Raw genomic sequence first — 27,079 nt, forward strand, 5'->3', positions numbered from 1 at the left:
CATTTTGGTAACAGTGACCACAATTCAGTAAGTTTTAAAGTACTGGTGGACAAGGATAAGAGTGGTCCTAGGATGAATGTGCTAAATTGGGGGAAGGCTAATTATAACAATATTAGGCGGGAACTGAAGAACATAGATGGGGGGGGCGGATGTTTGAGGGCAAATCAACATCTGACATGTGGGAGGCTTTCAAGTGGCAGTTGAAAGGAATTCAGGACCGGCATGTTCCTGTGAGGAAGAAGGATAAATACGTCAATTTTCGGGAACCTTGGATAACAAGAGATATTGTAGGCTTCGTCAAAAAGAAAAAGGAGGCATTTGTCAGGGCTAAAAGGCTGGGAACAGACGAAGCCTGCGTGGAATACAAGGAAAGTAGGAAGGAACTTAAGCAAGGAGTCAGGAGGGCTAGAAGGGGTCACGAAAAGTCATTGGCAAATAGGGTTAAGGAAAATCCCAAGGCTTTTTACACGTACATAAAAAGCAAGAGGGTAGCCAGGGAAAGAGTTGGCCCACTGAAGGATAGGCAAGGGAATCTATGTGTGGAGCCAGAGGAAATGGGCGAGGTACTAAATGAATACTTTGCATCAGTATTCACCAAAGAGAAGAAATTGGTAGATGTTGAGTCTGGAGAAGGGTGTGTAGATAGCCTGGGTCACATTGAGATCCAAAAAGACGAGGTGTTGGGTGTCTTAAAAAATATTAAGGTAGATAAGTCCCCAGGGCCTGATGGGATCTACCCCAGAATACTGAAGGAGGCTGGAGAGGAAATTGCTGAGGCCTTGACAGAAATCTTTGGATCCTCACTGTCTTCAGGGGATGTCCCGGAGGACTGGAGAATAGCCAATGTTGTTCCTCTGTTTAAGAAGGGTAGCAAGGATAATCCAGGGAACTACAGGCTGGTGAGCCTTACTTCAGTGGTAGGGAAATTACTGGAGAGAATTCGTCGAGACAGGATCTACTCCCATTTGGAAGCAAATGGACGTATTAGTGAAAGGCAGCATGGTTTTGTGAAGGGGAGGTCGTGTCTCACTAACTTGATAGCGTTTTTCGAGGAGGTCACTAAGATGATTGATGCAGGTAGGGCAGTGGATGTTGTCTATATGGACTTCAGTAAGGCCTTTGACAAGGTCCCTCATGGTAGGCTAGTACAAAAGGTGAAGTCACACGGGATCAGGGGTGAGCTGGCAAGGTGGATACAGAACTGGCTAGGTCATAGAAGGCAGAGAGTAGCAATGGAAGGATGCTTTTCTAATTGGAGGGCTGTGACCAGTGGTGTTCCACAGGGATCAGTGCTGGGACCTTTGCTCTTTGTAGTATATATAAATGATTTGGGGGAAAATGTAACTGGTCTGATTAGTAAGTTTGCAGACGACACAAAAGTTGGTGGAATTGCGGATAGAAATGAGGACTGTCAGAGGATACAGCAGGATTTAGATTGTTTGGAGACTTGGGCGGAGAGATGGCAGATGGAGTTTAATCCGAACAAATGTGAGGTAATGCATTTTGGAAGGTCTAATGCAGGTAGGGAATATACAGTGAATGGTAGAACCCTCAAGAGTATTGAAAGTCAAAGAGATCTAGGAGTACAGGTCCACAGGTCACTGAAAGGGGCAACACAGGTGGAGAAGGTAGTCAAGAAGGCATACAGCATGCTTGCCTTCATTAGCCGGGGCATTGAGTATAAGAATTGGCAAGTCATGTTCCAGCTGTATAGAACCTTAGTTAGGCCACACTTGGAGTATAGTGTTCAATTCTGGTCGCCACACTACCAGAAGGGTGTGGAGGCTTTAGAGAGGGTGCAGAAGAGATTTACCAGAATGTTGCCTGGTATGGAGGGCATTAGCTATGAGGAGCGGTTGAATAAACTCGGTTTGTTCTCACTGGAACGAAGGCGGTTGAGGGGAGACCTGATAGAGGTCTACAAAATTATGAGGGGCATAGACAGAGTGGATAGTCAGAGGCTTTTCCCCAGGGTAGAGGGGTCAATTACTAGGGGGCATAGGTTTAAGGTGAGAGGGGCAAGGTTTAGAGTAGATGTACGAGGCAAGTTTTTTCTACGCAGAGGGTAGTGGGTGCCTGGAACTCGCTACCGGAGGGAGGTGATGGAAGCAGGGACGATAGTGACATTTAAGGGGCATCTTGACAAATACATGAATAGGATGGGAATAGAGGGATACGGACCCAGGAAGTGTAGAAGATTGTAGTTTAGTCGGGCAGCATGGTCGGCACGGGCTTGGAGGGCCGAAGGGCCTGTTCCTGTGCTATACATTTCTTTGTTCTTACATTCGCTCTTTTTCAAATATGTTAAATAGTGACCTTAAGCGTGATTACAAGGTAGTAACCAAATGGTGGGATGAAAAGATTTCTAGCTCTATATGCGAGGTTGCATCAGTCCAGAAAGTTATTTAATTTCAGTCAGAATAGCTTATTTTAGTTTTTTTTTTTTTTTAAATATTTCTGTTCTGGGGCAGATGCTACAATGTGGCATCAATTATCTGGCATTGCACTAGTTATTTCTCTTCAATGTGAAATGACTTCCCTAACTGGTAACTGCCGATTCCCTCATTTAGTCAATTCTTTATCCATCATGTTGCACAGAATACTCATTCCACCCTCCTATGCTGTTTCTCCTCTGATCCACTACCCTGGTTCCATTATTAACTATCCTAACAAGTTCAGCACATCTCCTTCAATAGTTTCTCCCATTGCTACCACTGGGGTCAAGCGCTCCAAGAACCAGGGATCCAATAGGGATGAAATGCCAGGCTCAGGAAATATATGGAATGGAGTGCCTCAGGAATTAACATTACTCCAATAATCGGATTTCAGAAATTGAAAATATTTGATTTGATTTATTGTCACGTGTACAGAAGTACAGTGAAAGTATTGTTTTGCATCGAGTCCAGACACATTAGATTTTGTTTATTATCATGTGTACCGAGGTACAGTGAAAAGTATTTTTCTGTGAGCAGCTCAACAGATCATTAAGTACATGAAAAGAAAAGAAAAGAAAACAAACTACATAATAGGGCAACACAAGGTACACAATATAACTACATAAACACCGGCATCGGGTGAAGCATACAGGGGTGTAGTGTGAATCAGTTCAGCCCACAAGAGGGTCGTTCAGGAGTCTGGTGACAGCGGAGAAGAAGCTGTTTTTCAGTCTGTTCGTGCGTGTTCTCAGACTTCTGTATCTCCTGCCCGTTGGAAGAAGTTGGAAGAGTGATTAAGCCGGGTGGGAGGGGTCTTTGATTATACTGCCTGCTTTCCCCAGGCAGCGGGAGGTGTAGATGGAGTCAATGGATGGGAGGCAGGTTCGTGTGATGGACTGGGCTGTGTTCTCGACTCTCTGAAGTTTCTCGCGGTCTTGGGTCGAGCAGTTGCCATACCAGGCTGTGATGCAGCCAGATAGGATGCTTTCTATGGTGCATCTGTAAATGTTGGTAAGAGTTAATGAGGACATGCCGAATTTCCTTAGTTTCCTGAGGAAGTATAGGCGCTGTTGTGCTTTCTTGGTGGTAGCGTCGACGTGGGTGGACCAGGACAGATTTTTGGAGATGTGTACCCCTTGGAATTTGAAACTGCAAACCATCTCCACCTTGGCCCCATTGATGCTGACAAGGGCGTGAACAGTACTTTGCTTCCTGAAATCAATGACCAGCTCTTTAGTTTTGCTAGCATTGAGGGATAGAATGTTGTCGCTGCACCATTCCACTTGGTTCTCTATCTCCCTCCTGTATTCTGACTTGGCGTTATTCGATTGACATGAGCTTGGCTGGGATTATGGTGTTGAAGGTGGAGCTGTAGTCAATAATTAGGGATCTGATGTAGGGGTCCTTGTTGCCGAGATGCTCTAGGGATGAGTGTAGGTCCAGGGAGATGGCATCTGCTGTGGACCGGTTGTGGCGGTATGCGAATTGCAGTCGATCAAGGCGTTCTGGGAGTATGGAGGTAATGCGCTTCATGACCAACCTCTCGGAGCACTTCATTACGACTGAAGTCAGGGCCACCGGACAGTTGTAATTGAGGCACGTTGCCTGGTTCTTCTTTGGCACCGGTATGATGACGGTCTTCTTGAAGCACGTGGGGACCTCGGAGCAAAGTAGGAACAGGTTAAAGATGTCCACGAACACATCTGCCAGCTGGTCCGCGCAGGCTCTGAGTGCACGACCAGGGCTCACATCCGGACCCGGCGCTTTCCGAGGGTTCACTTTCTGGAAGGCCGAACTGACTTCGGAAGCTGTGATAGTGGGTCTGGTGTGTTTTGGGCTGCTGGTGCACTCGACAGCAGATCATTGGTTTCCTGCTCGAACCGAGCATAGAATGCATCGAGTTCATCGGGGAGGGGTGTGCGCTGCTGCTGGAGATACTGCTCGGCTTCGCTTTGTAGCCCGTTATGTTGTTTAGGCCTTGCCATGACCGCCAAGAGTCTGTAACGCTAGTCTGTGACTCTAGCTTGGTGTGATATTCTCTCTTGGCATCTCGGAAGACTTTGCGGAGGTCGTACCTGGATTTCTTGTATAGGTCAGATCATTCCATACATGAAAAAACATAGGACATACATAAATACACAATGTAAAAACATAGATATTGGGTGAAGCATACGGAGCGTCGTACTACTCAGTACCTGCATACTAACTTAATAGTGACTCATGCACTAGAACACCTAGATCCCTCTGCACCTCAGAATTCTGCAATCGTTTTCCATTTAAGTAATACTCCACTTTTTATTCTTCTTTCGGGCTCCCACTAATTTCCTCTTCCTTATCTACCAAGACTTCTTTTGGCAATGCTGCATCTCCAACCCTTAATGACCGAATGACACTGAAAGATCTATCCCAGCATTGGTCACCTCCAGACTTGATTACTCTAATCTACTGCTTGTTTCATTCCTGATTTCGGTCTTTCAAAAATTGCAACTCAAAAACAATTCCATTATACACATCATATCTAGCACCTACACATCTTATCTAGCACCTACTACTACCCCTGCCCCAATTACACCTACCCTCATAAGCCCTCGCATCTCTGCAAATTGGCCCCATGTCCCAACACCCATTCCTCACTCAATCCTCTTTCACAATCCTGTACCTCTGCTCAATTTTCCTGTCCCAGTCCCAGATTCTGGAATGCTCCCCTTCAACCCCGCTGCCATCCTGCTTCTCTCACATCTTTCAAAAACCTCCACGCCTTCCCTCAACAATCCTCTTGTGATTGAGGAAGTTCTTGGGAATGTTTTATTAAAGGCATTTAAGACAATCAAAAGCTTACACTTAAAAAATGCACAATACCCAAATTTCATGTGAAGCATGAAGGCATGATAAAACACTGCATCAATGCATTTCTTGCTATCCACTTATAGAACTTCAGTGTTGTGGAGTCAAACTTTTTTTTTCATTTTATAAATTTAAGAGTACCCATTCATTTTTTCCAATTAAGGGGCAACTTAGTGTGGTCAATTCACCTACCCTGCACATCTTTGGATTGTGGGGATGAGACCCACGCAGACACGGGGAGAATGTGCAAATTCCTCAAGGACAATGACCCGGGGCCAGGATCGAACCTGGGTCCTCGGCGCCCTGTTATGGAGTCAAACTGACTTGATCTAATTTTTGGATAGCCAAAGCGAGATAAACATTTTTTTTTAAAAAAGTTACAGGCCTGTGCTGGAATAAAACCGGAGGCCTAGAAGTGGAATTTTCTAATCAATGGACATTTTAATTAAAATGAAGTCACATCAAAACTTCTGCTACTTTTTAGCACGACACCTGCAAACCATCAATATGACATTAAGAACACCCCTGACATGCAAGCTCATTTCTCATGGATCTCCTGATTCATTTAAAGTCAGAATCAAGCCAGTAATTAACAGGCTGCTAAATTTAGCAACATGCAATTATATTCGAGGCCCATGTTACAATGTCAAGAAAAATTTAAGTTCAAGTTTTTGTCTCTTGAAATGTACAGTTTTGTTTTTGTTCTTACCAGTGATGCTCCCGGTCTCTTTTTGATTGACATTCATGGGTTTATTTTCTGGCATCACTCGTCCAAAGGCATCCTAGAAATTTCCCTTCGGTATGGTACATTCTCCTTTGGTGAAGAACGCAGAGTCTGGTAGAATCTCCAATATTGCTGTGCAGATTCACAATAAAGTCTTTGTTGTTGATCTCATCTTATTCTGCAAAGACGGAACCAAGGAAGCTATTAAAGGTTGAGCTGAAAATATGCAAATGGTCAAGTGAAAGGAGAACGAACATGACGCCTCTTGTATTTTGATGCAACCTGTAGCCAAAACAAAAAGTATCGCACTTAATAGGAATTCCTTGACCTCGACAAGCAACCCAACATCTCTGGCAGTGAAGTTAATGCAGTTAAACTAATGCCACAATTACAAGTGCATAACGGTAGCTTCTTGCGATATACCCTCAATTCACTGAACGGTATTAGACTGACATGACATAAAAAGGAGAGAGATCTCCTTTTAGTAATGGTGTAGCTATAATCCCACCACACGGTTGCATATTGGAGTCTATAAACGGGGAAGGGTGTAATGATATCATACAACAGGAATGTGATTCAAAGAAAGGTTTGGGATTTTCATTTTAGACTGTTAATTTACCCCACATACACAGATCCACAGGTTTTCACTCCTGTTTTCACCCTGCAGTTTAGAGTATTCACCTTTCTGAAATATGAAGAAAACCCCTTAAGTTTACAGTTCCTAAAAGGTATGATGGAGTGCCTGAGCATATCTTAACCTCAACACGAGACCCAGTTGAAGTTGTAATTCATGTAGTATCAACCCCAGAGTACTGTGCAACCCCTTGACATCTATCAACATTCACCCTTATAGTTTCAAACAAAATAATGACTTTTTAAAAATCTACATTTTGTATTGCAATCAGACATTTAAGGGCGACGCTGTGAACTGGTATCGGCGCATTTGGAGCAAACCTCCACAGAAAACATCTCACACCTTTTGGCCAGTATTTTGTTCTATGAGCTGAGCATTTAGAGTGTATCCAAAGCATATCCAATAGCAGCTATTCAAATATTTTAGGCCTTCAGTTCCAGGGATTCATTCCACAGAGATAACTGAAATACTGATTTCGCCCCACACATCCCCGTTTACATACCTTTCCACTCCCCCTTCCCTTGACATGCTTCAACTATCTTTCCCTTGCACCATTTCCTCAAACCAGTGTAGAGTTGTACTACTACAAGTAACACAAAGCAACCCACTACTGACTTGATACTTTAACGTACACTTGAGTATCAGCCCTGCTCAGTGGCAGCACTCGCAGCAGAGACAGAACGTTGTTGCTTCAAGGAGTCACTCTCCAGGGGCTTCAGCATATCACCCAGGTTGACTTTCGCCTGAGAATGTGCTGCACCGCTGCCTTTCAAATGAAGCTTTAAATCAAGGCCCATGTGCCCTCTCAGGTAGAAAGTGCAATGACCAGTTCCAAAGAGAGAAAATCTAACCATTGCCCCATGTCCCCTACCCAACACCTTGAACAGTTACTCCCTCCACCACCGATGCACAGTAGCAGCAGTATGGTGGAGGGAGTAACTGTTCAAGGTGTTGGGTAGGGGACATGGGGCGATGGTTAGATCTTCTCTCCTTGGAACTGGTCATTGCAGCAACTCACCAAGGCTCTTTTGGCAGCACCTTCCAAACCTGCAACCTCAACCACCTTGAGGGACAAGGGCTGAGAATGCATAGGAACACCACTATCTGCAAACTCCCTCCAAGTCACACACCATCCTGACTTGGAAATATATTGCAGCCATTCTTCACTGTCGCTGGGTCAAAGTCCTGCAACTCCCTCCCTAACAGCACTGTGGATGTATCTATATCACATGGACTGCAGCAGTTCAAGGCGGCGGCTCACCACCACTTTCACAAGGGCAATTAGAGATGGGCAATAAATGCTGGCCCAGACACTAACACCCACATCTTGTGAAAGAATAAAAAATATCTTCGGAAGTAGAGCAGGAGACATTCTCCCCGCTGCTTTGGCCAATATTTATCCCTCAAACAGCATGAAAAGAAAAGGCAGAATGGACAGTGTCTTTAAGACAGAGATAGATAGGTTCTTGATCAATAAGGGGATATGGGGTTATGGGGAGAAGGCAGGAGAATGGGGATGAGAAAAATATCAGCCATGATTGAATGGTGGAGCAGACTCGATGGGCCAAGTGGCCTAATTCTGCTTCTATGTCTTATGGTGATAAGAACAGAGGTAATAAGAGTAGATCATTCATGTCCTTGAGACTACTCTGCCATTCTAAGATCATGGTTGATCATTCAAAGCAACCTTACTTTGCTGTCCCGTCCACATATTCCTCAATTCCCTTAGTATCCCAAAAATCTATTGAGTTCTGTTTTGAATCTACTCATCAGTTGAGCAGCCACAGCGGTCAAGAATTTCTAGATGATTTACAACCACCTGAGTGAGGGGACTTCTCCTCAGTCCCAAATGGCTGATCCCTTATTGTGACCCATGCTCTTCAGTTCTACACACTTAGGCAAGGTAAACATAGTCTCCGCATCAACTGGGCAAGCCCCTTAAAAATGTCATACATAAAGCCTCAGGTTGAACACAAGAAAGAACAGCTACAGAAACAAAGTCAAGTAAGCACAATATCACACCAAGGTGTCACCAGCAGTGGAACCTGCTCTATTAAAACTCAGAAGGCAAAGTCAGAAGAAAAAAGGTAGAAATAGAAGTAGGGAAGCCATGCCAATTACGTTTACAAAGAGTCAAACCAAAGGGAAAATAAGGAATGAATTGAAATAAAAATGGCAAAAAAAATCCCAGGGGAAGTGGGAAAGCAGATAAGCAGTATGGGAAATAGTTTTTACTAAATTTTGCATCATTTTTATCGGGAAAACAGAGCAGACGTTTACACTTATACCATCAGTGGATTCCATTTTGCTGGAATTACATGAAATTCCAGGATGGACAACAGTTTAGATTTTAGAAAACAAAGAGACAAGTGAGGAGGAGATAAAACCATCGCAAAACCATCAGAGCATGACAGACATATCTCCGTCTATCCAGACAACGGGATAGAGAGGGTTGGGGGGGGGGGGGGGGGGGGGGGGGGGGGGGGGAAGAGAGAATGATAAATCTTAAAGGTGTGTAGATAGGAAATAAAATAGGTCTCTATCTGGCGAACACTTACTCTTCTCTCCTCCTTCAATTAGGTTTCTGCAACAGAGGTACACCCTGTGGTATTTCAAATCCCCACTGACTCAATCATTTACCATAGATCAGAGGCTGTGAGATTAATCAGTGTAATACTTGCTGGGCAGTTGTTCAGCAAGATGCTGACCTGAATAATTCAGCAACATTTTTATTATGAGCGACTAAAGAGGGTGACCGAGATTAATCAGGGCAATGTACAATCTGCCAACATGGACTGGGCAAAGCTCCAAGCAAACAACAGTTTCCCTAATTGTAAATTCAAATTATAAAATATATCCAAGTGAGCATTGCAGCAGTACTCAAAAGTTACATCTAACTTTAAATCCACAAGAGAAAGTTTTTTTGCCCGGAATAACTCGACCCCTGAAAGATAGCGAGTACAGTTTCAGGTATTTCAGCCTGCACATCTTGAAATAAGACAAACCCAAATTGACTAAATTAAACGAACGTAAACCTCAGTTCAATTGAGCAGAGTTGGTTTACCAGGGGTTAAGATGAACTGGTACAGCAACCTAAAACTATGTGCTCTTCCACTGAAATGTAACACTGTTTGCAACCCTCTGGTCACCAAATGCAGACCCAACGACAGTGAAGAGGAGGCAATATAGTTCCAGGTCAGTGTAGTGTGAGAATTGGAGGGGAACTTGCAGCTGCTGGTGTTCCCTTACACTTTCTGCCCTTGTCCTACTAGCTAGTAATAATAATAATCAGAATCATCTTTATTATTGTCACAAGTAGGCTTACATTAGCACCACAATGAAGTACTGTGAAAATCCCCTTATCGCCACACTCTAGCGCCTGTTCGGAAACACTGAGGCAGAATTCAGAATGTTCAATTCACCTAACAAGCACGCCTTTCAGGGCTTGTGGGAGGAAACTGGAGCACCCGGAGGAAATCCACGTGGACACGGGGAGAACGTGCAGACTCCGCACAGACAGTGACCCAAACCAGTGGAACATTGTAACAGGCCAACGACAGACATGTGGGCATGGGAGCAGGGTCTTGTGTTAAAATGGCAAGCAACGGGTAGGTCAAGGTCCTGAATGCACACAGACCAAAGTCCTTGACCTGCTACAATGTTCCAGTGAAGCTCAATTTAAACTGGAGGAACAACATCTCATCTTCCGGTTAGGCACGCGACAGCCTTCCAGTCTCAACATCAAATTCAACAACTTCAGATGATTAGCTGTACCCCACCTCAACCCATTTGTTTTCATCCCATTTCATTTTAGCTGTATTTTACCATTCGTTACCCTTTCTCCCCTTTGCTCCCGCTTCCCCTCCCCACATCTACATCTGTCACAGTTTACCCTCTGATGTTAGTTTATCTGCAGTTTGGCCTTTCACACCTTTCGTTCTCTCTGGGGGCAGCCATTTGCACTCTTTCCCCTTGTTTTTTGTGGCTATTAGCACCCAGTTTCCCTGGGTTTCTGTGTCTATGACTCATCTTTCATTCTCACTCCACTGTATAGATATTTTCCACTTTCTCTGTCTTTAGCTTTGACAAAGGGTCATCTGGACTCAAAACAGGAGCTCTTTTCTCTCCCTCCAGATGCTGCCAGACCTGCTGAGATTTTCCAGCATTTTCTTTTTGGTTTCAGATTCCAGCATCCACAGTAATTTGCTTTTATCTTTTGTAGAGACAATCGACTTGGAAAAATCGGACAAGCACATCGTAGAACTATGCCCACCACAAATCAGGATTTGTTAACGGATACACTATATAGCAACGGTCAGCAAATCTGGAATACTTTGGACACTGCTATTGGAGAATCAGTAACAATTATTGCTAATATATCAGATACAAAACCAGAGGAATCTCTTTTTCTGGAGTGAGCATTGACAGTTCTGTGTCACCGAGTTTGAGGGGGATAGGACTTAGGAATAGCAAACAGCATTTATTCAGTAAATGCAGATGAGGTAGTCCCATAATATAAAAAGTGTGTCTATGCATAAACCAGTCACTTACAACAGTGACTGAAACCAAGTTATATCCTGTCTAACCAGGATGTGCGAACTCTTTCATTTATATAAAAGCAAGCAATCCTGATCCTTTGTCTGCACTGTGGTTAAGGCAGATGGACTGTGGCAGCAACCCAAGCTCATTTCCTGAACTGCCTACATTGACAGCAACATTTCAGCACAACATTACAGCACAACAGTGAGATAATCATTTCAGCTCAACATGAATTGGAAAGGTAGAACGGGCCGACTAAAATAAATGACAACCCACCACCCCCAATAAAATTAAAATTAATTTTAATTATGGCCCTTGAAAAACTAAAAAGCAAATTTAAAAAAGGAACTCAAGATTTATTGAATTAGACTTTTAGAATTTCTACATATCCAGTCATTTAACAAACATAATCCCATTTGCCAGTCTGCACGATGTTAGATACTAAAATCGGTTTCCTCCCCAGCACATGGAGAAGTTTCTGAATTCCAGGTCATGTCAGTTAGATTACGTTATATCATATTATAACTCTATCATTACTGTTTGAAACTGAGCCACACCTTTCCAATTAAACTAGAAAGAGAAATTCACTACCAAAATGGCAATTAATAGTTCAAGCAACAATCTATTTCTAGTGCAGAATAAGATCTTTAAATGAAGATTCCTTCCAAATATCAGCATCTCTCACCTGCAACTTAAGACAGTGAAGCTTCACCTTGCATTGAACACAATCTAGGCAGGCGCATCACTGCACAGTACTGTACTAACCGAAGGCTCTACCTGTCCATTCAGGTGGATCAAAAAAACCTCTGCACCATATTTTGGAGGGTTTTCTTTTCTCGGCAATTTCTAAAGATGGCTTCTATCTTTTAAACTGTGGATAAGTGAACATTTGGGCACGCAAAGGGTGAACTGCATATGAAGACAGGTGCACGGATAAGCAAATTCACCAGAGGGAGGCATGAACTGCAGGACATTTTTTTACTTGGGATCAGTAGATTTTTTTTCGCAGCTTGAAGCTTACTTATTACAACCTCACTTATGCCAGAATAGAATGATCGGACTCCTCTGCTCTTTCAGATCATGCATTTGCTGGCCTTTTGAAAGAACTATCGGATTAATCCCAATCCCCTGAGAATTACTGATTTTCAAGTATATTGAAAATAGTGCACTGGGATCTTTTTTATCCACCTGAAGGTGGTGAGGCCTTGATATCATTTGTTTTCAATTCATTCATGCAGTATGGGCATCTATTGCCCATCCCTGGTGAACAGTCTTCCTAAACTGCTGCAGTCCATGTGGTGCAGGTACACCCACCGCGGTCAGAACGGTGGCACAGTGGTTAGCACTGCTACCTCACAGCACCGAGGACCCAGGTTCGATCCCTGCCCGTGTGGAGTTTGCACATTCTCCCCGCGTGTGTGTGGGCCTCACCCCCACAACCCAAAGATGTGCAGGGTAGGTGAATTGGTCATGCTGAATTGCACCTTAACTGGAAGAAAAAAATGAATTGGGTACTCTAAATTTATTTTTAAAAAGGTACAACCATAGTGCTGTTAAGAGAAGGAGTTCCAAGAGGTACTCTGGATGGAATAAAGAATATTACAACTGAATGAGTGTACTGCTGGGATGAAAGGGGACAGATTTAGAATTGCAAAGAGCAAGAACTGGGCACAAATCTGACAGTACCTAAATTAGAACATGGACAATATTAAAGTGGCTTCACAGATTCTGTTTTGGAACATCTCCACAAAAATGACTCCAAGTTTCTGGCAACCCGTCATCATTTTAATTCTCCACTTTGTTCTCACACTGACATCCCTGTCCTTGGCCTGCTGCTGCTGTTCGTGAAGCCCAGCATGTTAGAGGAAGGGCAGCTCATTGTTTTGATTAGACAACAAACAAAGAACAAAGAAATGTACAGCACAGGAACAGGCCCTTCGGCCCTCCAAGCCCGTGCCGACCATGCTGCCCGACTAAACTACAATCTTCTACACTTCCTGGGTCCGTATCCCTCTATTCCCATCCTATTCATGTATTTGTCAAGATGCCCCTTAAATGTCACTATCGTCCCTGCTTCCACCACCTCCTCCGATAGCGAGTTCCAGGCACCCACTACCCTCTGCGTAAAAAACTTGCCTCATGCATCTACTCTAAACCTTGCCCCTCTCACCTTAAACCTATGCCCCCTAGTAATTGACCCCTCTACCCCGGGGAAAAGCCTCTGACTATCCACTCTGTCTATGCCCCTCATAATTTTGTAGACCTCTATCAGGTCGCCCCTCAACCTCCTTCGTTCCAGTGAGAACAAACCGACTTTATTCAACCGCTCCCTCATAGCTAATGCCCTCCATACCAGGCAACATTCTGGTAAATCTCTTCTGCACCCTCTCTAAAGCCTCCACATCCTTCTGGTAATGTGGCGACCAGAATTGAACACTATACTCCAAGGGTGGCCTAACTAAGGTTCTATACAGCTGCAACATGACTTGCCAATTCTTTTACTCAATGCCCCGGCCAATGAAGGCAAGCATGCCGTATGCCTTCTTGACTACCTTCTCCACCTGTGTTGCCCCTTTCAGTGACCTGTGGACCTGTACTCCTAGATCTCTTTGACTTTCAATACTCTTGAGGGTTCTACCATTCACTGTATTTTACAGCCTTCTGGATTCAACATTTGAGTTCAATAATTTCAGACCGTAACCTCACTTTGTTTACTTTTCTTTGCATGGTTTTTTTTTCTCCCCCCCCCCTTTATTTTTACTTTCAAGACAGCAGCACATCTACTTTGGCGCATCTTTTGTTTCTTTTCTTGCCCACCACCATTCTCTTTGACCCTGTAAGACTGAATGTTCTTCATTCAATCTCTCATCTTCTAACCTTTCACTGATCTTTCTTTTGTTCTTGTCCCACCCATGCTTTGTTCAAAATTTACTATATCTCTAACTTTTTCCAAGTCTGATGAAAGATCCATGGCTCTTTCTCTTTCCATAGATACTACCCAACTGCGGAGTATTTTCAGCATTTTCTCTTTTTATTCGGAGCATCATAGGTGCCATCTTGCAAATGAGATAGTAAATCAATGCCTTGTCTGCCCTCTCTGAGGAAGTACAAGATCCCATGGTGCTATTTTGAAGAAACTGCAGGAGCCGCCTGGTCAATACCTACCCCTGAACTAAACAGCATGAAAATAGAAGATCTGGTCATTATCATATTTCTGTTTGTTGAGAGCTTGCTTTGGACAAATTGGCGGTGGCTACACTTCAACAAATTACTTCATTGGTTTCAAAGTGCTCTGGGACATGTCACATTGCTATGTCAATGCAAATCTTTATTTCAGAGAGTTGCATGACTAGTTATCAGAGACAACACAACAGGAGAGCAAATAAATGTCAAGTAGTGGTCGAGATGTTCATACATCTCTCCTGCCATTCCCCCTCCCACCATTCCCCAGGTATTGAATATGTTAATCTATTGAAAATCTAAATGCAAAGGTTGAATTACAGCTGTTATTTGAAATAAGCCTGCTGCCCCACTTAAGGTCAGACAATTTTCTTTCTGCAAAGCCTAATCATTTTGTTCATTTGCATAACTAGTGCAACAGACCCAATGTCTGTTCAACAGACCCCAATATAGTTCAAACAAACCCTACACTGTACATATGATCACACTGGTGGTAAAGCGGATGGATGGATGGCTCTGGGTTTGCGAGAATTCACATTTCTATCCGTCTCTCAGCAGGCTTTGGTGTAGTTTACCTTTCCAGAACACTATTTCACAGAATGATACAGCACAGGAGGTTATTCAGCACATCGTGCCTGAGCCAGTTCTTTGAAAAAGCAATCCAATTAGGGCCCACTCCCCTGTTTTTGCCCCAGAACATTTTGACTTATTAAGTTTGGAAAAATTTTTGAAAGTTAATATAAAATCTGATTCCGCCACTCTTTCATGCAATGCAGTCTAGATCCCAACTCTCCTCCTGGCTTGTTTCTTGTCAATTTGCTGAAACTCGTCTCTTATGGTTATTGACCTTGTTGCTGGTGAAAACGGTTTCTATTCTATGTGATTGATGCAAATGTCTCAATTTTGAGCACCTCGGTCAAATCTTCCATTAACCTTCCCTGCTCCAAGAAGATCAAGTCTAGCATCTTTGTTGCTCCACTGAATTAAAGTCTCTTACTCCTTGAATAAATTTCCTCTATTCTCTCCAAAGTCCTGACAGCTTTCTTACAGTGTCGTGCTCACGATGAACACAATTCCCCAGTTGAGGCCTAACCAGTAATTTATTATGATTTAGCAAACTTCCTTGCTTCTGTATTCTATGACTCTACTAATAAAGCCCAGGATCTGGTTAAGTTTTTATTTTAAACACATAAAACACAACTTTTCCAGCCATCTCCAAAGATTTGTGTATATGTTGCTGCAGAGCCTTTAAAATTACGTCATTCAGTTGCATTTCCTCCCCTTATTCTTCCTTCCAACATGTCAGCGGCACGCCAACAAGGGGCAGCGTGGGGCACGAGCACAATGGTTAGCACTGTTGCTTCACAGCACCAGGGTCCAAGGATCGATTCCCGGCTTGGGTCACTATCCGTGCGGAGTCTGCACGTTCTCCCAGTGTCTGGGTTTCCTCCGGGTGCTCCGGTTTCCTCCCACAGTCCAAAGATGTGCAGGTTAGGTGGATTGGTCATGCTAAATTGCCCTGAGTGTCCAAAAGTGGTAGGTGGGGTTACTGGATTACGGGGATAGGGTGGAGGTGTAAGTAGGGTGGGCTTAAGTAGGGTGCTCTTTCCAAGGGCTGGTGCAGACTCGATGGGCCAAATGGCCTCCTTCTGCACTGGCCTCCTTCTGCACTGTAAATTCTATAATTCTGTGTCTTATCAGGGGATGGCAATTCCTGCTTACTCCAAGAAACTCTTCAAACATTACTCAGAAAGTCTACACTTATTTTTAGCTTTATAAAAAAATATTCAGCTGCTCATTAGTTTCCATTGCCATCCAATCGGCTATGTGTTTTAGTAAATTTCAAAAGTAGATAGACAAATATGATCCAGGATGTTTTTTAAAAAAAGGTAATTACTGAAAAACTCACATTACGGATAGCTGAGGCTGACTATTGTAAGCGCTGGCAATGTGAAGCTGACTATTGTAAACATTGACAATGTGACACCAATCCGTCACCAGGCTATGATGTAATATGGTCTGTTGATATAGGTTCTATTGCTAGTAATAAGGGGGGTTGATGCCAACTGAATTTGTTTGTGCAGCAAACACTGATGACTTCCCCATGTCGAAGTGGTTAGTAACTTCTCCAACCCGGGGATGAGTAGGGCAGGTCTTTCATTCAGGGCTGGATGCGAAGAACAGAGGGGTTGCAATACTGGTGGGGAAGCGGGTGACATTCGAGGCACTGAATATTGTAGCGGATAATGGAGGTCGATATGTGATGGTGAGCGGTAGGTTGCAGGGGGTGCGGGTGGTACTTGGTGAACGGATATGCCCCGAATTGGGATGATGCCGGATTTATGAAACGCATGTTGGGTCGGATTCCGGATCTGGAGGTAGGAAGCTTGATAATGGGGGGGGGGGGGACTTTAACACGGTGCTGGACCCAGCACTGGACCGTTCTAGGTCCAGGACGGGTAAGAGGCCGGCTGCGGCCAAGGTGCTCAGGTGGTTTATGGACCAGATGGGGGGAGTGGATCCATGGAGGTTTGCCAGGCCGCAGGCCAGGGAATTTTCCTTCTTTTCCCACGTCCATAGAGCCTACTCCCAGATAGATTTTTTCATTTTGAATAGGGCGCTAATCCCGAAAGTGGAGGGAACGGAATACTCGGCCATAGCCATCTCGGACCACGCCCCGCATTGGGTGGAGCTGAAGTTGGGGGAGGAGAGGGACCAGCACCCGCTGTGGCGTCTTGATGTGGGACTGTTGGCGGATGAGGGGGGTGCGGGGGTGTATTGAAAGATACTTGGAGGTCAACGACAACGGGAAGGTGCAGGTGGGGGTAGTCTGGGAGGCGTTGAAGGCGGTGGTCAGGGGAGAGCTAATCTCCATTAGAGCCCACAGGGAGGAGAGAGAGAGGAGGGAGAGGGAGAGGTTGGTGGGGGAGATTTTAAGGGTAGACAGGAGTTATGCAGAGGCCCCAGAGTAGGGGCTTGGGGAGCGGCAGAACCTCCAGACAGAATTTGACCTGATGACTACGGGGAAAGAAGAGGCACAGTGGAGGAAAGCGCAAGGGCCGGTTTATGAGTATGGGGAGAAGGCGAGTCGGATGCTGGCACATCAGCTTCATAAGAGGGAGGCAGCGAGGGAGATTGGTGGAGTTAGGGATAGAGGGGGGAATACGGTGCGGAGTGCGGTGAGAATAAACAAGGTATTTAGGGACTTCTATGGGGCTCTGTACATGGCTTTTTGGAACAGCTTGTGATGGAGCCCACGAGGGAACAGGCCATTCTGGACTTAGTGTTATGTAATGAGCCAGACTTGATTAAAGATCTTAAAGTAAGGGAGCACTTAGGAGGCAGTGATCATAATATGGTCGAATTCAATCTCCAATTTGAAAGAAAGAAGGTAGAATCAGATGTAAAGGTGTTACAGTTAAATAAAGGTAACTACAGGGGCATGAGGGAGGAACTGACGAAAATCGACTGGGAGCAGAGCCTAGTGGGAAAGACAGTAGAACAGCAATGGCAGGAGTTTCTGGGAGTAATTGAGGACACAGTACAGAGGTTCATCCCAAAGAAAAGAAAGGTTATCAGAGGGGGGATTAGGCAGCCATGGCTGACAAAGGAAGTTAGGGAATGCATCAAAGCAAAAGAGAAAGCCTATAACGTGGCAAAGAGTAGTGGGAAGTCAGAAGATTGGGAAGGCTACAAAAACAAACAGAGGATAACAAAGAGAGAAATAAGGAAAGAGAGGATCAAATATGAAGGTAGGCTAGCCAGTAACATTAGGAATGATAGTAAAAGTTTCTTTAAAAACATTAAAAACAAACGGGAGGCAAAAGTAGACATTGGGCCGCTCCAAAATGACGCTGGTAATCTAGTGATGGGAGACAAGGAAATAGCTGAGGAACTAAATAAGCACTTTGTGTCAGTCTTCACAGTAGAAGACATGAGTATTATCCCAACAATTCAGGAGTCAGGTGGCAGAGTTGAATATGGTAGCCTTCATAAAGGAGAAAGTGCTAGAGAAAGTAAGAGGTCTAAAAATTGATAAATCTCTGGGCCCAGATGGGCTACATCCTAGAGTTCTAAAGGAGATAGCTGAAGAATGGCCTTACTTCCGCTCCTATGTCTTATGGTCTTATGAGCCCCCAGCGGGGGAGGAGGGGATGCAACGATTCCTAGAGCAGCTGAGGTTCCAGTGGGTGGAGGAGGAGCAGGTGGCTGGTTTGGGCGCCGATTGGGCTGGAGGAGCTGGTTCAAGGATTGGGGAACATGCAGGCGGGGAAGGCCCCGGGGCCGGATGGGTTCCCAGTTGAATTTTATAGGACATACGTGGACCTGCTGGGCCCGTTGCTAGTGAGGACTTTTAATAAGGCGAGCGAGGAGGGGACCTTGCCCCCCCGACAATGTCCAGGGTGTGATTTCTTTGATCTTGAAGCGGGACAAGGATCCATTGCAATGTGGGTCGTATAGACTGATCTCGCTCCTCAATGTTGACGCCAAGTTGCTGGCGAAGGTGCTGGCTACGAGAATTGAGGACTGTGCCCCGGGTGTGATTCATGAGGACCAGACGGGATTTGTGAAGGGTAGGCAGCTAAATACAAATGTGTGGAGGCTCCTCAATGTGATTATGATGCACCCAGTGCAGGGGGAAGCGGAGGTAGTGGCAGCTATGGACGCGGAGAAGGCCTTTGATCGGATGGAGTGGGAGTATCTTTGAGAAGTGTTGCGGAGGTTTGGGTTTGGGGAGGGGTTCATCAGTTGGGTCAGGCTGCTATGTAGAGCCCCGGTGGCGAGTGTGGCTACGAACCGGCGGAGGTCGGTGTACGTTCGGCTGTACCGGGGGACGAGACAGAGGTGCCCCTTATTCCCCCTTGTTGTTTGCGCTGACAATTGAGCAGCTGGCCATGGCACTGAGGGAGTGCAAGGAATGGAGGGGATTGGTTGGGGGGGGCCACCGGTGTCGTTGTATGCCGATGACCTGTCGCTGTATGTTGCGGATCCAGTGGAGGGGGTGGCGGAGGTCATGCGGATCCTGAGGGAGTTTGGGGACTTTTCGGGGTATAAACTCAACGTAGGGAAGAGTGAGCTCTTTGTGGTGCACTCAGGAGACCAGGGAAGGTGGATAGACGAGTTACCGCTGAAGAGGGTGGAAAGGAGCTTTCGGTACCTGGGGATCCAAGTAGCTAGGAGTTGGGGGGGCCCTGCACAAGCTTAATTTGACGCTGTTGGTGGAGCAGATGGAGGAGGATTTTAAAAGATGGGATATGCTGCCACTCTCACTGTCGGGTAGGGTGCAGTCGGTAAAAATGACGGTCCATCCGAGGTTTCTCTTTGTGTTCCAGTGCCTTCCTATTTTGATCCCCAAGGCCTTTTTCAAACGTGTAAGCAGGAGCATCATGGGATTTGTGTGGGCGAATAAGACCCCGAGGATGAAGAGGGTCTTTCTGGAGCGTAGCAGGGACAGGTGCGATGGCTGGCACTGCCGAATCTGTGTGACTATTATTGGGCAACCAATGTGCCGATGATCCATAAGTGGGTAATGGAGGGAGAGGGGGCAGCGTGGAAGAGGTTAGAGATGGCCATGTCCTGTGTGGGCACGAGCCTGAGGGCGCTGGTGACTGCACCGCTGCCGCTCTCGCTGACTAAGGTACACCACGAGTCCGGTGGTGGCGGCGACGCTGAAGATCTGGGGGCAGTGGAGGCGACACAGGGGCGAGGTGGGGGCCTCGGTTCGGTCCCCGATTCGGGAGAACCATTGGTTCGTCCCGGGAAGGATGGATCGGGGGTTTCGGAGCTGGCATCGGGCAGGGATTAGAAGAATGGGGGACCTGTTCATCGATGGGAAGTTTGCGAGCCTAGGGGCGCTGGAGGAGACCTTTGGGCTGCCCCCGGGAAACGCTTTCAGGTACATGAAAGTGAGGGCGTTTGTAAGGCGACAGGTGAGGGAATTCCCACTGCTTCCGGCACGGGGGATTCAGGACAGGGTGATTTTGGGTGTATGGGTTGGAGAAGGCAAGGTTTCAGCGATTTATCAGGAGCTGCAGGAAGAGGAGGCGGCCTCGGTGGAGGAGTTAAAGGGTAAGTGGGAGGAGGAGCTTGGGGAGGAGATAGATGAGGGTCTGTGGGCTGATGCCCTGAGTATGGTTCATTCTTCCTACTCTTGCGCCAGGCTCAGCCTAATACAGTTCAAGGTACTCACAGAGCGCATATGACAGGGGCGAGATTGAGTAGGTTCTTTGGAGTGGAGGACAGGTGTGGGAGGTGCTCGGGGAGCCCGGCAAATCACGTCCATATGTTCTGGTCGTGCGCAGCACTGGATGGGTTTTGCGAGGACTATGTCCAAGGTGGTGAATGCCCGGGTCAAGCCGAGCTGGGGATTAGCATTATTTGAGGTATCGGACGAGCCGGGAGTGCAGGAGGCGAAAGAGATTGAATGGAAGGCATTCTGGCCTTTGCGTCCCTGGTAGCCCGGCGGAGGATTTTGCTACTATGGAAGGATGCGAAGCCCCCTAGTTTGGAAGCTTGGATCAATGAGATGGCAGGGTTCATCAAGCTGGAGAGGATAAAGTTTGCCTTGCGAGGGTCTGTGCAGGGGTTCCTCAGGTGGTGGCAACCGTTCCTAGACTATCTCGCGGAGCGTTAGGAGGAGGTCAGCAGCAGCAGCAGCAGCCCAGGGGCGGGGTGTGGTGGGGGGGGGGGTGCTCTTGGGGTGGTGTTTGGGTAAAGGTGTTTTTTTTTCTCGTATTTGTGCTTTTTACTGTTATATGGGGGGGGTTACTGTATATGGGGGAAATCCAATGTATAATTTCTACTTGTTGTGTTCTTGTTGCTTTTTTTTTGTTGGGGCGGGGGTTTGTTGAAAAACATGAATAAATATATATACATTTTTTTTTAAAACTTCTCCAACCCGACACTTATTACTTTATGCAGTTTCCAATGTCGCAGTTTCCAATGTCACAGTTTGCGCACCCAGTTTACACACCCATCTGAACAACACAGACCACTGAATAAACAGATCTCATGAAATATTTCTTTAGATGCAGAAGCTGGAACTAATTTGTTCTTCCATTCAATCTCCAGCAGTGTCTTAGGTTACACTCGTGGTGATCCAATTTCCTCTCAAATTGCTCCATCTATGCAGTAATTGATGTTCCAACTTCATCCGATTCTTGCTCTCCAATCCATCAACTCAACAATCTCTGGACTCTGCTCTGTCTCAGTTTCAGTTTCTCCAGATCAATAACCTTCTTTGCTTGCCACCCAACACTTAACTAGTTTCTTGCTAATGATTAGGATCTACATACATCAGCTTCCTTTGGAAAACATGTCCTCACCTACTCCAGCCTTCATTCCTTACAGTACAATAGCTGATTCTTGACTTCTTCCATGCCCTGCAATGGACATTGAAAATCTTTGTTTTCCAACATCTGCCCCTCAAGTCCGGATACATCCACTAAAGTCTTTTGACCTCCTTCATCTTGTTCCCACCACTAATCCCAAATGAATTTTGCACATCATTTCCATTTCTACAATACCAATGTGTTTGATTTTCTTTTTCATGCCAAACATTTCTGTTCTCAATAACACTTACCATAAAGTCCAGATCCATACAAGAATTTTGCTCTCATAAAGCTCTCACATCTGTGGAAGCCGTAATTTTTCCTATGTCAGAGGTTCGAAAATGTAACTTATACAAATCCCCTCCCAAATTGCCCACATTCATCTACCAGCAGACAGTGCGACGGACACTGGATGTTATGCAATGGTTATGTTTTCAACTGTCTCCCTTAATAAAAGGTAAAATGGCATTATCTGGGTAGGAGAAATGTAACTATCTGCCTGGAGACAAACCTATTGTGATCTGGTCAAAACCCAGGCTCTCGGGGCCAGTCAGACAGTGGAATTTGGGGAAGACCCCTGCAATAAACCAAGATGGACAGCGTTTGCATTAATCACCAAAGTGCTGGTGATGATGGATTCCCTTTTTGTCGCAAGTTCAAGACCAAAGAGTCACTAGAGAGTGCCTTTTTACTGAATTATGCTCAGAGGTCTGAGTGAACTAACTTTTTAAAAAAAGATTCAACCTGGTGGGGCAGGGAGATGAGATCCTGTTGAAACTGGGAGGAGCTTAGTCCTTTATCATAGAATTTACAGTGCAGAAGGAGGCCATTCGGCCCATCGAGTCTGCACCGGCTCTTGGAAAGAGCATCCTACCCAAGCCCACACCTCCACCCCATCTCCCTAACCCAGTAACCCCACCCAACACTAAGGGCAATTTTGGACACTAAGGGCAATTTAGCAGGGCCAATCCACCTAATTTGCACAATCTTTGGACTGTGGGAGGAAACCGGAGCACCCGGAGGAAACCCACGCAGATACGGGGAGAACGTGCAGACTCCGCACAGACAGTGACCCAAGCCGGGAATCGAACTTGGGACCCTGGAGCTGTGAAGCAATTGTGCTAACCACTATGCTACCGTGCTGCCTCAAGCACCACACTACATCTCTGCAGGAAAGGTGATGCACAAATGTGGCCTGGGGTTTTCAGTTGTGTTAAGTTAGGGTGAATACCTTTTCTGTAGTATTAATTGCCTACTAAGTTATGTTCAGTCAATGTTGATTTTAGCTTCCTTGTTATCATAAAAGTTAAAAAACTTAAATCTGTTGTGTGACTTTCAATCAGTCCTTCCATCAAAAGGTAGATTATTCGGGAACTCAACAGATATATACAGCACTTGTGCTCTGCCTGTGCTCCCAGGGATAACTCCTGCACTCACACTACGTAACCACTCAATCTACATCATCCCTTTGTATTTGGGACCCACTCAGTGGCATGAGATTTTATTATGATCCCGGAACAGACCCCAACAGTGGCCAGGATAGCGGACAGAAGCCCCAATATTTTATTTTAATTTTGTAAGACTGTGAGGAAAGGATAGCTCGCTCCAGGAGTGATTTCACACAAATTGGGATATACATATAAAATAAACTTTATTACTAACAGTATTAAAATATCGTCAACATCATATAAGACAATAGCTTACAATTACTCCTTAAACAAAGATAATCAATATCGTGACACAATAACCCTTAACTGCTATCTTTCTTTCCACTCAAACAACAAAACCATCTCAGGTTCCAACCCACTAATCCACTTTTCAATACAGTTAGCAGATTCAGGAATTCTTGCTGGAAAGAGATGGCTTGGACATGCCACTTTGCGAAAGAGATATCATTTGAGACTGCTTAAAGGAAAGATACCTGACACCATCAGAATAACGCAGAATCTCTGGCTGTATTCTTCAGAAACCCTGAGCTCACCTTCCAGCCAAAAAGTAACCCTGAAAACCTCAACACCTGACTGCTTCAGCTCCTGGCTCCTCCTATTAACTACATCAATCCGTTCACGAAGCGGAATACAATGCCTCAAATTATCTACTCCCCTCTTAATATAAACAAAAGTCCATTAGCCCAAACTTCTACGATCCTTTAATTGCACCTGTCTACAAAAAGCCTAGCTGTCTTTCAAACCAGGACTTTTAAAAACATGACTGCAGCAGTCACAGACTAATCCAGGCTTTTAAACCTTACTACACCTAATACGTACAATATATATCTGAAATTCCTCTATTCATCACAATGTACACAATAGGAAACTACGTACAGACCTGTGTGTGACATACAATCAAACAAACTGACAATGCATAACTATTTACATAGAAGCACAGATTAAGCTGTAGCAACTAATGTATAGCCCATCGTGTCTTCTTCTCCACCCCTCCCTACCCACTTAGAAATACTGAAATTTGAAGTCAGTTCTAGCCCAAGTGGTAAAAGGTGATGGAATCTTGCGTTCGGCCTGCTCAGGCATGCCGAGCGTGTGATTACACTGGTTGGTGGTGCTGTAGTCTGTGGCCAGTGTCCTCACTGTTAGCAAGATGGGATGCTTCTCCTGTGTGGGCATCAGGTGCAGGATTTGTTGCATTGGCCATTATAGAAGTCTGCATATCCGCTGGTGCGGGAGGCTGGTGCCATAGGCCGAGTGACTGAAGTGCTGTTCTTTTTGTTGGTTTTGGTTCTGCTACTCACAGAAGGTGACAACGATTGAATACGTAGTGGGCACCATCTGAGACTAGCGCGCAACTGTTTGGTTGTTGGACATTACTATGCACCACTGCCAACTGGTCAGGGCCATGTCTAGTCTGAATCCTGACCATTTGGCCTGATGTTAGTGGGCCAAGTCTATGGGCATCTCGATCATCATGGGTTTTGTTTCTTAAGCTGCGTTGATTGCCTGTCTTTTCCTCCATTTTGGGGTTTGATCGGTCAGTCAATGGGTCCTGTACACAGTTAAAGTCCCCCCATGATGAATCGGTGTGTGTTGATGTCGAGGATTTCCACCATGGTCTTCTTTATCATGTCATCCCAATAGGGAGCATCCATGTTTGCTAGAACTACCGGTGCCTCGTCCAGGACACCGTTGACCATGATGTACCGGCCCCAGTGTCCGTAACCATCTTTATCGCCATAAACACAGTCCTCTTGCTAATCACGATTGCTCCCCCCAAGCTCTCCTCCCGCAACATGAATTATATGTCTGTCCCCCCCGCCCCCGCCCTTCCTTACCCGCAGTCGGTCCTTCTCAGAGTAAGATTATGTCGGCTTTCAAACTCCTGAAATGGGCAAAGACTCTGGATCTTTTCACTGGGCCGTTGTGCCCTGACATTCCAGGCAATAATCTTGGTGGGGGGGGGGTTTGTCCCCCGCTCCTGCGGGATCAACCATAATTACCTGGTGGACATGCCCCTGCACTCGGGCTTTCCTTTTTTAGGGGGCTGACAAAATGGCCACGGTCAGTTCTCACCATGAGGCCGAGCCCCTGCGCTACTGGGTTTCCCTTTGTCCAGGGGGCACCCAACAGGCCGTCAACTGTGTAACACCAGGGACCCTCCAAAGTGGTGTTGTTCGGGTCGTCGGTCTCCCTCTCTCTGGGCTGGCCGGGGACCCCTTGCTTCGTGGGTCTGCCGACTCATCCACCTGCTGTTCTTGGCCTTTCCCTCGCTCCTGCCATCCCTCTGGCTTCTCGAGCTCCCGTTCGCTGGCATGTTGTTCCTATTCTCTCCCTTTCTTATTTATGGGTGAAATAAGTCCAGATTTTCAGGCTAAATTCAACTAAAGTGCCTGCTTGGTAGTATTTTGGAGGCGAGTCACCTGATGTGCGACTACTCAGCACATCCCCACCATCAGAAGTCCATACATATCCTTTTAAAAGTTATCAGTTTCTACAGGGGTCACAATAGGTTGAATATGTCAAACACGTTTAATGCCCAGGCATTGTTTAAAATGTACAAACTATAATACATACATATAAACAATGCCTTAATAGAACTACTCACCATTAATGTGATGAAGTGGTTTGTTTGAGCATTGGTGCATGATGTTTAGAGTGATGGATGATAGCTAGAGTTCAATTTACTCAGTGAATTGGCTACTGATGAGCAACAGATGTTTGTTTGTGCTGCACATTTGGGTGTACAATATTTTTGTTACCCCTTTTCATCTGCTCCTCTCCCATAGTGCCAGATTATCCTTACTTTTAAAATTATTTCATTCACAGTTTTCAAACTGTTGCCAGTAGCCTCACGAGGGGAATAGTCTCTGCCTGCTAGCAGCTGCAGGGACAGTTAAGGATTTCCTTAGAATCACATCAATGTGCAGCAGAGTAGACCATGGTCATGCCCAATTTATTTACATATCACAAGAAAGCAATGATCCCAATACCGAGACCTGGGCGAGTCTCTCAGTATCTTTTCCCATCAACTCACTCAGAGTGAAACAAGTTTGGGAATCCTTGTCATTCTCTTTAATAGAGCTGAATTTTAAAACTCATGCCCCATCATCAACACCACCTATTTTTTCCGGTTGCGGCTATGCCTAGGTAGGTCGCACGTTCGGCAGCTCCCGCCGGGAACTGACTTTTGGGCTCTTCAGAGGGGGCCCCAACGGCAATTGTTCGACGGCTCCCAGTGTGGGAAGTTGACAGCAAGGTCCCCCCCCGACACTATATGGATTGGATGAGGAGTGGAGCGGTTAAAAAAAAGTGATCCTGGTGCAGCGGAAAGTGCGAGGGAAGAAAAGCAAGTTGGCGGCGGGTGGAGACCAAGCAGCGTGGGCGCAGGAGTTCCTTGAACGCTGCTTTGCGGAGCTGAAGACAGAAATGCTGGCGCCAATGAAGGCGGCGATTGAGAAGCTTGTGGAGACCCAGAAGGCCCAAGGGGCGGCGATCCGGGAGGTGCGGCAAAAAGCCTCGGAGAACGAGGACGAGATCTTGGGCCTGGCGGTGAAGGTGGAGGCGCAGCACAAGAGGTGGCAGGAAAAATTTGAGGACCTGGAGAATAGGTCGAGGAGGCTGAATCTTCGGATTCTGGGTCTCCCTGAAGGAGTGGAGGGGCCCGATGCCGGGGCACATATGAGCATGATGCTCAATTCGCTGATGGGCGCGGGAGCTTTCTTAAGGCCCCTGGAGCTGCATGTGGCTCATCGGATCCTGGCAAGGAGACCCAAAGCCAACGAGCTGCCAAGGGCTGTAGCGGTGAGGTTCCACCGCTTTATGGACAGAGAGTGTGTCCTGAGATGTGAAAAAAAGAACGGAGCAGCAGGTGGGAGAACACGGAGATCCGAATTTACCAGGATTGGAGTGCGGAGGTGGCTACGAAGAGAGCTGCTTTCAAC

At 45.8% G+C, this 27,079-nt stretch overlaps 1 protein-coding gene across 4 annotated transcripts in view; it reads right to left on the minus strand.

The window, feature by feature from the left end:
- Positions 1-27,079, minus strand: part of trak2 (trafficking protein, kinesin binding 2) — a 135,241-nt gene that overhangs the window by 77,810 nt on the left and 30,352 nt on the right. For 3 of the 4 annotated variants that reach the window (XM_072482340.1, XM_072482357.1, XM_072482331.1), the window contains exon 2: positions 5,989-6,285. In XM_072482340.1, the coding sequence (XP_072338441.1) occupies positions 5,989-6,043 (55 nt within the window). In that variant the 5' untranslated portion in view covers positions 6,044-6,285. The remainder of the gene's footprint in view (positions 1-5,988; positions 6,286-27,079) is intronic. The other variant, XM_072482348.1, reaches the window with a different exon arrangement.

This window comes from Scyliorhinus torazame, chromosome 2 (assembly GCF_047496885.1).
Source record: "Scyliorhinus torazame isolate Kashiwa2021f chromosome 2, sScyTor2.1, whole genome shotgun sequence".
Lineage (NCBI taxonomy): Eukaryota > Metazoa > Chordata > Chondrichthyes > Carcharhiniformes > Scyliorhinidae > Scyliorhinus > Scyliorhinus torazame.